Source organism: Hippocampus bargibanti, linkage group LG11, assembly GCF_051943395.1.
Source record: "Hippocampus bargibanti isolate YZ-2025 linkage group LG11, ASM5194339v1, whole genome shotgun sequence".
In the NCBI taxonomy this organism is placed as follows: Eukaryota; Metazoa; Chordata; class Actinopteri; order Syngnathiformes; family Syngnathidae; genus Hippocampus; species Hippocampus bargibanti.
This window is the reverse complement of record NC_142744.1, coordinates 9,697,501-9,707,154: the sequence shown is the minus strand read 5'-3', so window position 1 is coordinate 9,707,154 and position 9,654 is coordinate 9,697,501. Positions and strand designations below refer to the sequence as shown.

The 9,654-nt window shown below is 40.7% G+C and overlaps 1 protein-coding gene across 2 annotated transcripts; it reads left to right on the top strand.

The window, feature by feature from the left end:
• Nucleotides 1-321: 321 nt before the first annotated feature.
• Nucleotides 322-6,956, top strand: tcea1 (transcription elongation factor A (SII), 1). Of its 2 annotated transcripts, none has more exons than XM_089008771.1 (10): nucleotides 322-549; nucleotides 938-1,000; nucleotides 1,576-1,681; nucleotides 1,901-1,997; nucleotides 2,091-2,236; nucleotides 4,390-4,446; nucleotides 4,562-4,716; nucleotides 5,443-5,589; nucleotides 5,688-5,759; nucleotides 6,499-6,956. In XM_089008771.1, exons 1-10 carry the CDS (start codon nucleotides 475-477, stop codon nucleotides 6,505-6,507), a joined length of 927 nt encoding a protein of 308 aa, XP_088864897.1. In that variant the 5' UTR covers nucleotides 322-474; the 3' UTR covers nucleotides 6,508-6,956. The 2 variants fall into 2 exon arrangements, with proteins under 2 accessions (XP_088864897.1, XP_088864895.1); XM_089008769.1 differs by having other exon boundaries at nucleotides 323-549; nucleotides 2,088-2,236.
• Nucleotides 6,957-9,654: the final 2,698 nt, after the last annotated feature.

Here is a 9,654-nt window from a genome sequence, read left to right as displayed (position 1 = left end):
TTTGAACCCTTTTGTTCATCTAAATGTGTTTCTCGTCTATCCCGTAACTGTATACTTTTCTTTATGTGTATGGTACATTTATCCTGCGTTTGAAGCTCTTGAAAATTGTTTTGAAATAAAATAAACTATATTACATGTATTATTATGATTATTACTGTATGTTATTAATTGATATTATGGAACTATGGGATGGGTCTGCGCGCGCGCAGGTGTGCGTGTACATACACACATACTCACACACAAAAACCGCGGTGCTTTGTTTATCCGTCTCGATTATCTGTCCCTTCTTCCATGGGGGTTCGATTAGTCAGGTCTGCTACACAGCGGTGGCTCCGGGATCAGCCGCTTCGCCTCCCCGCTCGAGCGCCGCCGCTTTCATCGGAGTGGCGTGCTCCCTATCCGGGATTCCCTTTTCCTTCATTGTCTTTCCACTGCCCTCTCTCATCGCATTTAGGTTTCGGCTTCCCTGTCGCCATGGGCAAGCGGGAGGAGGAGGAGATCATTAGAATCGCCAAGAAAATGGACAAAATGGCGCAGAAGAAAAACGGGGTGAGCGGCGTTGCAATGTGATGTGAATGAATGCCAGCCATGCTAAACGGTCGCTGATGGAAACGGTTAGCTTAAAGGGGGTGGCGGCTTTCTTTCAACAATCACCTTTTTCTCTTTAATCTCCGGTGAACGTTTTGCCACTGTTGGACACTTTCGCCCAATGTTCAGGGTCCAACGATGGCTAAAAAGACGCTTTGGTCCGAGCTAATGTACCTGGTATGTTTTAATGCCGAACCACAAGCTAGCTATTAGCCGCTAGCAACAACAACGGCGCTCAAACCGTCATAGAACCCCCTCAATGGGGTGCAATTTTGGCGAATGGAGCATCGTGGCACGTGGAGGTGTCTGACTGCGTTGTTAATAGTTGTCTCGTGTTTTTGCCTCATAGTCTGGTGCTTTGGACCTGCTCAAGGAACTACGCAGCGTCCCGATGACCCTGGAACTGCTTCAGGTAGTCCACAAAAGCGCACAGTAGTGCAAGACGGTGGTGCCTTGAGATTCAAAATACAGTAGGTGATATCAACAGAAATCTCGCAATGAGCAGCACTTTGGTAAATAGTGAACAATGCTTCAAAGAGGGAAGATTGTTAAAGTTCCTTAAAACCCCATGTTTAAGTTTACTATCAAACTAATCACCCCCCCAAAAAAAACAATTGTTTACAAGAGTGACACGACATAGTCTGAAGAATGGCTTGCTATCTGTATGGAATCATATAAAATATATAATCATACTCCATTAAAGTCCCAACAGCTAGAAGTAGTTCGCTGATTGAGAAGTCTCCATTAATTATTGTTAATTTTATATAACTATATTATTGTTTATTACATACTCTGTTTGAACCTATTTGATACTTGATTTTTTTGAAAAATGAATTCATCCGTGTTCATATGAACACGCTTGGCATAAATGGGTTAATTAAATATTTGAATGCAAATGATGTTGGCCACCATGCTGTCCTTCATTCTTGACAATTACTTAAAAAAACAATATATGTATATAATATCTGTTGTTTTTTTCCATCACAGTCAACCAGAATTGGAATGTCTGTCAACGCCATCCGCAAGCAAAGTACAGATGAGGAGGTGACATCCCTTGCCAAGTCTTTGATCAAATCATGGAAGAAGCTTTTGGGTAAGTGAACATCCATTTCATAAAACAATCCTGTGCTGTTTTTATGATGGATCAGCTGCAGGAAAGTCATTAGAATACAACAATGATCACCTTCTCATAAGCTATTTTACTATACTTTTGACTCAATGATACATAGATGCTGAATGTTCAAACATATTGATATCACTGATTCTTTGTCACGCCTGTTGTAATGTTATTTGTCCATCTTGCTATCTACAGATGAACCTGCGAGTGGAGACAAAGCCTCAGACGACAAGAGAAAAGATACAGCCCCTGTATCTCCCTCGCAGGGAAGTCCAGAGGCAAAAGAAGAAAGGTAGCAAACAGCCCTCTCCTGGGTCCCTGAATCTGCTTCTTTTCTTTCCTGGCACGCTCATAGCTACATCGCCATGTTGCTTTACGTTAGCAGCTCCAGCAGTAACTCCAGCGGCAAGAGCGAGCATGCCGACGTCTCCGCCAATTCGTTAATCAACACCTTCCCTCGTGCTCCCGGCACTGCTGACTCCATACGGATCAAGTGCCGAGAAATGCTGTCCAATGCTCTCCAGGCCGGAGGTATTGAGATTCGAATTACTACCTGTTGTAGTGTGCGTGTGCGCAATTATAGCAATTATAGTGAAATATACTCGGGTCACAATTTTGGAGAACTTTCCCACCTTGAAAAGCACCTGCTCCATGCCATAGAATGTACCTTTAAAGGACAACCAACGTCACTTTTTTGTTTTTTAACTGACACCTGAAAAACGTTTTATAGCATCTAAAATACCCAAAACACGCAGTATGATATTTTTATTCAAATGCAAAACACCAATAAAAATGACTTAGTGTCCAAAATCTGCAAAAAATTGAGCTGCGAATTGGGCATTTTCAGAAAGTCCCGCCCCCAGTTCGTGACGTCACGCCAAGACGTCTTGCATTGCTGGAGAATCTAAACAATGGCTTCAGATTCTGAGAATATGCTTTCTTGTTACACATCCAGTTATGAATATGATTCAAATAGTTCTGAAGAGGAAAGCATACATGTTTGCAATGGATTAAATAATTTATTTGTGCCATTTTGAGGCAACATTGGGGGGAAATCTCTCACGCAAAAAAAGAGGCACAAAATGGTGACCTCCTGTGGCCACCTCCGTTTCCACAGGCTGATAAATTCTTTAGATGGCGCTTGGACGCCCTCTCCTGGCCCTCTTGGGTGCAACACGAGGTCCCCAGACCAAACAAGTCCAGCAAAATACATTGACGTGATGGAAGGACCGCTACAATGCGTCTTTTTTTTGGTCAAGGGGGGTCCTTTCGTGACGTCATGTATGGACTCGTCACCAACTCAAAAACAAGACTTCCTGAATATTCAGTCTTAAAACGTAAAATATAGCTATACGCGGTGGAATCTTATTAAAATACGCTCAGTAGAAGTCATTTGAAGCCAGTTTACAAATTATGGACACAACTTTTCCGGAGACGTCGGTTGTCCTTTAAAGCAGGGGTGCCTATGACGTCAATCGCAATCGTAAATTGTGGACTTGTCCCAAGTCGATTGGGATGGATTTAGAAGAGGAAAAAACAAAAACAAACATTTGTGCATTTAATTGAGCTATTTTTTGGTATAATGTACACTTGACCCTCATCATTAGTGTAATTTTCACCAAAAATACCCCCAAAAAAGAAAATATCGTAATTTACGAACTACATAGCGCACCTGATTATAAGCCACACCCAGTACATTTTTTAAAGGAAACCCCATTTCCAGTGTGTAAGGCGAAAAGTGTGTATCCCAAAAATAAATTTCCCATAGGAAACCATTAAAATGAGAATAATCTGTTCCCAGGTCCCCATAAAACGTAATTTGCTAATTTTCTAAGCCTGAAAACTACACAAAATATACCTTATTTTATGGATAATAAATGTGCTACGGAATTATAATTAAAGAAATAAACTGTACTGTATAATAAAGTTGTTTTATTTAACTTTGTGATGGTCGTTGATGGCTTGATGGAATGGAGTGGCCGCTTTCATCAGCATTTAACAGTTGATGAGTAACGTAGCCTTCTTCTTTTACCATCTTGATGAATGATGCCTTGTAGGTGCTTTCTCTGCGATCATTTTGCCTAGTTCCTCATCAATTGTGTTCTGTTTGGCTGGGTTGATAGCGTTTTGCATTAAGTGTACAGATGGCTTGTGCGAGTTATTTGTGGAGCCTAATTGATGTGAATTTTAACCTTGCAGTCTACACTCTGCCTTTGAACTATCAAAGTTGAAACGAGTCCAAATTTCATTGTTTCCTATCCATTTTGTCGCTCTCTCTCTGTTGTCTACCTGTCTCTTTCATGTTTAAACAACCTCCCCTCACTGCTGCGTTCTTGACTAATCACGTGGCTTTAACCGACGACTGGGGGCGGGGAATAGAGGACCAATACAAGCCGGCTGCCATTTTCTTGTTAGGAGAATGGGCTCGTTCGCGAACGACACATCACTCATTGTGGCAGCTCTGTGTGTATCCCGAAAAATAGTTTGTATGCCAAGGTAAAAATGTCATAAATTTAACGTTCGTAAACCGAAAAGTTCGTAAGCCAAGGGGTTTGTAAACCAAGGTATCACTCTAGTTCAAATAGTGGAAATCGTACGAGCTGGCAGTAGTGGTTGCAGTAGTTCATAGTTGGGGATGCCTCTGTTGATTCCATTCACACCGTCACTTCTCCCTTTCCTTGCAGACGACTACATCGCCATCGGTGCCGACTGCGATGAACTTGGAGCGCAGATTGAGGAATATATCCTTTGCCGTGAAAAAAAGTGTGGTCTTTTTATTTTTATTTACCCAATATTTATTTTTAATCCACTCCAGTTTTAAAGCCAATTCTTGTTCCCTTGACCGCCGCTCCTCACGCATATTCCAAGAGTTTAAAAACACGGACATGAAGTACAAGAATCGCGTGCGCAGCCGAATCTCCAATCTTAAAGACATGAAGAATCCCAACTTGAGGAGGACGGTGCTTTGCGGAAGCGTCACCCCCGAGCGGATGGCCAAAATGACCGCAGAGGTGCGTTTGTACACCAGTAAATGGCATCCCGCACCATTCCTTCCAGTCGTTGACCTGTGGGACGTTAATTCAAATGCAGAAAATGAAAAATCCCAAATTGATCCGAATCGTTCCAAAGTTGTATTTGTCAAACATATTTGTCCTTTTCAACATGGTTTATAGTCTGAGTGAAATTTATATTTCCTAGAGAGGGCCCCTCAACCAATTAACTCATTCACTGCCAGATGATGTGCAAAAATGTGTAGAAGTCTGTGCCAGGGTTTTTGTCGTTTTCACTCAAATTTTAGGACCCACAAAATATTGAGTTTTAGGACTACATAAACATTCAATACAGCGTTAGAAGCCTTAGATCAGGGGTGTCATAAATAAACAGTTAATTCCTAAGTTATATGAGTCTGTAGTAATCTTAGTTTGAAATGGGGGGGCTGTACAAAATACAATGCAATACAGACATATTGTTTTATATAGCGCTTTAACAACAGCTGAAGCTGGAACAAAGGGCTAACATGGAAAAGAGGGAAATGCTGCCCCATTGTGGAAAAGAAAAAAACATAGCCAGAGTCCATGGCCAATGCTTTATCGGCACACAAGCATGAAAAAAAGGAAAATGGCGCTCTACCTCATATTCAATTCCCGAATGAGTTAAAGATGTATATTGTATTCTCCATCTCACTTCGGAAATGGCTGTTGGATACATTCATTTTGATCTTCCTTCCCCGCGTGCAGGAAATGGCCAGCGATGAGCTGAAAGAGATGAGAAAGAATTTGACCAAAGAAGCAGTCAGAGACCACCAGATGGCCACTACGGGGGGCACGCAGACGGATCTCTTCACCTGCGGCAAGTGCAAAGGGAAAAGCTGCACCTACACACAGGTACCTATCTCAGCATCCGCTTTTTGCAGTTTCACCCCCCCCCCCCCCCCCACCGTTTGGTCATAGGGTTCAACTGCTCCCATTTGCCTTTTCCGCAGGTTCAAACTCGCAGCGCTGATGAGCCCATGACCACATTTGTCTTCTGCAATGAGTGCGGGAATCGATGGAAGGTATGTTGTTTTATTTTATTTTATTTTATTCCCTGCAAAAACGACTCAAGAAATGTCAGCATTATACACGGAGAAATAAGGGATTCAGGATCAAATTAATTTTTATCCCCACTGTTAGCTATTAGCTTAGCCATAGCATGTCATGGCCGCTCCACTTTTTTTTGTTTTATTTTATTTTTTTTCCCTGCAAAGACTTTGTCTCAAGAAATGTCGGCATTGTACAGAAACAAACAAGTGATTCACGACAAATGTTTTTTTTAATCGCCTTTGCTAGCCATTAGCTTAGCCGTAGCGTGTCATGGCCGCTCCGCTTTTTTTCCCCCCTGCAAGAAATGTCGGCATTGTACAGAAAGAAACAAGGAATTCATGATAAATTAATGTATCCCGCTGTTAGCTTAGCCGTAGCATGTCATGGCATTACTCCCTCACATAGAAAAACACATTTATGGATTTTTTTTTTAGGGGGAGGGGTTACTATACGTTGGTATCACATGCATTCCCAATTATTCTTTTTTTTTATCATGACCAACACAGACGTATCATGACCAAAGTGATTTTCTGTCAAATGGGAGTTGTTTATTATTATTATTATTATTATTATTATTATTATTATTATTATTATTATTATTATTATTATTAATGTATTATTTTTCGTGGCTTTTTAAAAAAATTTGCTTAAGAATTTTTCGGTGCATTGATACTTTTTCTGTGTATTTGTTTTTCTGTGTGTTTGTCCTAGTTCTGTTGAGTGGACACATATCTTCCTATGGCGCTTGGCTTAGTAGCAAAATTCCCGGACCAGATCATGTCAATGGGCAGCAAGTTGGGGCTTTTGTGTGTTTTTTTTTTTTTTTTTTATCATGTGTACAGGTAGTACACCAAACGCTGTGTAAAAATGCCACCTGGCTTCGGAATGGACTAAACTCGACTGTTCATAGCTTGATCAAATTGTAAGCCCTACCCTCTCTGCCCCTGACCGCCTCCAGCACCGTCAAAATGCAATCTTTTACTCTTGTTAATAGTCATTTCCCCACTTATTAGTCGTATGCAATCAAGCTTGACTTGTTCTTTTATTAGCATTTTTTATATCTGTAGATTTAACACCCCGGACAGTGTTGTGATGTTTTCCCTCCACAACAACACTGCATTGTTTATTTAATTTCCCAATAAAGTATAATCCATTTGATTATAAAACCACTAACCTATGTTTGATGACCATCTAGATGAATATAAGTGAATCATGCGAAACTGAAATGGGATCGTATTGAGCAATTCTGAATACAATTGTGCCTTACGATATGAGTGGCTTTGACTTAACACAGTGGTCCCCATGATTTTGCTTTTTTGCACCACGGACCGGTTTAATATCAGACAATATATTCACGGACTGGCAGATAAACTTTCCAAAGGCGTTTACGATGGGCTAATTTTAGCGGTATGTATCACGTGACCTAGACAAGCGTTTTGACATGCGTCAAGAGCAAGTCATAGTCGGATGTAATCTGGTAATTTTTCATTTCATGTAAATTATTTATTCTTTCTGCGCGGCCTGGTACCGGTCCGCAGCCCGAGGGTTGGGGACCTCTGACTTAACAGGTTTTGTTTGATGAAATGTGAGCTGTCGCAGAACAGCAACATAAATGATTGTATTGTATAGGGTCCCGCAATGTGGCAATTATCAAATTTGTTGAAACGGTACAATAGCCAGTCATTTTAGCAATTATTTTGCCATAATCAAGCCGGGAAAACTCAATTCCCCCTAGTGGGTGTGGCTAATGTTGGCACAACAACAGCGCAAATTGATTTTTTTAAGCGATCAGAAATGATCATTATTAACTCATTCACTGCCAGATGATATGCAAATATGTCCACTCCGGTGCGTACATTTCCCCCCAATGTTGCCTCAAAATGGCACGGAATAAGTTCTTTAATCGATTGCAAACATGAATGCTTTCCTCTTCAGAACTATTTGAATCATTCCTAACTGGATGTGTAACAAGAAAGCAATGACAGTTTTTGTCATTTTCAGTCAAATTGGAGGACCCGCAGAATATTGATTTTTAGGACTACATAAAAACTCAGCATAAGAAACCATAGACTCTCTTCTTTCATCAAAGAGTTAATTCCTAAATTATATGGGTCTGGAGTTATCTGAGCTTGAAATGGGGGCGCCTGTACAAAAAGAAAAAAAACATTGCCAGAAGTCTGACGGAAGCTTCAAACAGAATCCCAAACCCCGCCCCCCTTTGCAAGAAAAACCAAAACCCAAACAAATTTGGGAATAGCGTTCCACGTCCTGCTTTTCAATTCCGGAATAAATTTGGGAATGGCAGTGAATGAGTTAAGGCTGCCACTTTGAGGCAATACCATCATAAATACACGAGGGTGGAGAAACATTTATGCTGTTTTCTTTTGAATTGATTTTCAAGATAACTCAAGAATATTTAGAAAACCAAATTGAGGCAGTTTTGTATCGTTGTAGCACCACAACTCCATTTGGGCTGAAAACACACAAATAAATCATGAGGTCAATTAACTAACGATTAATCGCTCACTATATTTTATATTCAAAAACAGTACGTCAAAAACGTGTGGTTGTCGCCCCTTGGACCTTCTGTCCCACGAAATCAAGTTGAACTGAGTTCATCTTCCACGAGAAAGTCGATGTTGCATCGACTGCACAAACATGCCGCCTGTTGGCTGTGAGCGGTATTTAACGAGACACGGAGACAATGAATTGACTTTTCACCCGAAAAAGAACACTTTTTTTAACATAAGAAACGTTCAAAGGGTGTTTTAAAATCATTGTGCTTTATTTTATCTCAATCAAAATGCCCACAAGGTATCATGTTCTTGGAGAATAGCATAAAACCTGAAAAGTAAAACCATACACTGTAAACATTGACAGTTTTTTAAATTAAAAAATGTCGCCTTCTTTTTCTCTCAATAAACGCAGCGCAAAATTGAACACATTTCATATATCGTAAACAGAAGAACAAAACTAGAATTAATAGGCGTCGCGCTAAAACCGCAATTTGGTGCGTTTGAGGTTGATCTGCACTCGACAAAGATGTTGATCACTCAGCTGGGTTTCCCCCCTTTATCCCCCCTACATCTTGTTTGGTAGTCAAAAAAATTAAACACTGAGATCAATTGATGGGGGCAGGGGAGTCATTATTCTGCTCAGCTGGCTCTTGTTCTCAGGTTCAAAAAATAAAATAAAATAAAAGCACCTTTGTAGCAAGAGTTTGCCCGTGAGAAAGATGTTGCCCAAACGGAATGTCAAGGCACTTCCCATATAGCCCAACCCAGTCTTAACCCCGCGTAAGGAGCTCGTCTTTTTGAGAAAAACTGTCATAAAAGCAACAAAAGTCAAAAACAGGACACACAAAAGCTTCGGACACTTGGCAAATCCAATCGTCGCGACTGCCATCTGATTGGGTCAACAATCGGCCAAAGTGGTCAAAAATTGTTCACACACGCAGTTTGAAATAACGTGAAACTTTTGAGAAAGAATAAACTCTCCAAACAGATCAAAAATAACCCAACGTGGCTTAAAGGACAACCGACGTCTCCGGACAAGTTGTGTCCATAATTTGTAAAATGGCTTCAAATGACTTCTACTGAGCGTATTTTAATAAGATTCCACCGCATATAGCTATATTTTACGTTGTAAGACTCGCGCTGAATATTCCGGAAGTCTTGTTTTTGAGTTGGTGACCAGTCCATACGTGACGTCACTGAAGGAACGCCCCTGACTGAAAAAAAGGACACATTTTAGCAGTCCTTCCATCACGTCAATGTATTTTGCTGTACTTGTTTGGTCTGAAAACGTCATGTTGCACCAAAAAGAGCCAGAAGAGGGCGATCACGCTCCATGTAAGGAATTTATCAG

Excerpts from the sequence above, each read along its gene's own strand:
- tcea1 (XM_089008769.1), top strand. The coding sequence starts at position 475 with ATGGGCAAGCGGGAGGAGGAGGAGATCATTAGAATCGCCAAGAAAATG. Across the intron at positions 1,682-1,900 it reads ATCATGGAAGAAGCTTTTGG|ATGAACCTGCGAGTGGAGAC; the intron begins GTAAGTGAACAT and ends TGCTATCTACAG. Across the intron at positions 1,998-2,087 it reads CCAGAGGCAAAAGAAGAAAG|CAGCTCCAGCAGTAACTCCA; the intron begins GTAGCAAACAGC and ends GCTTTACGTTAG.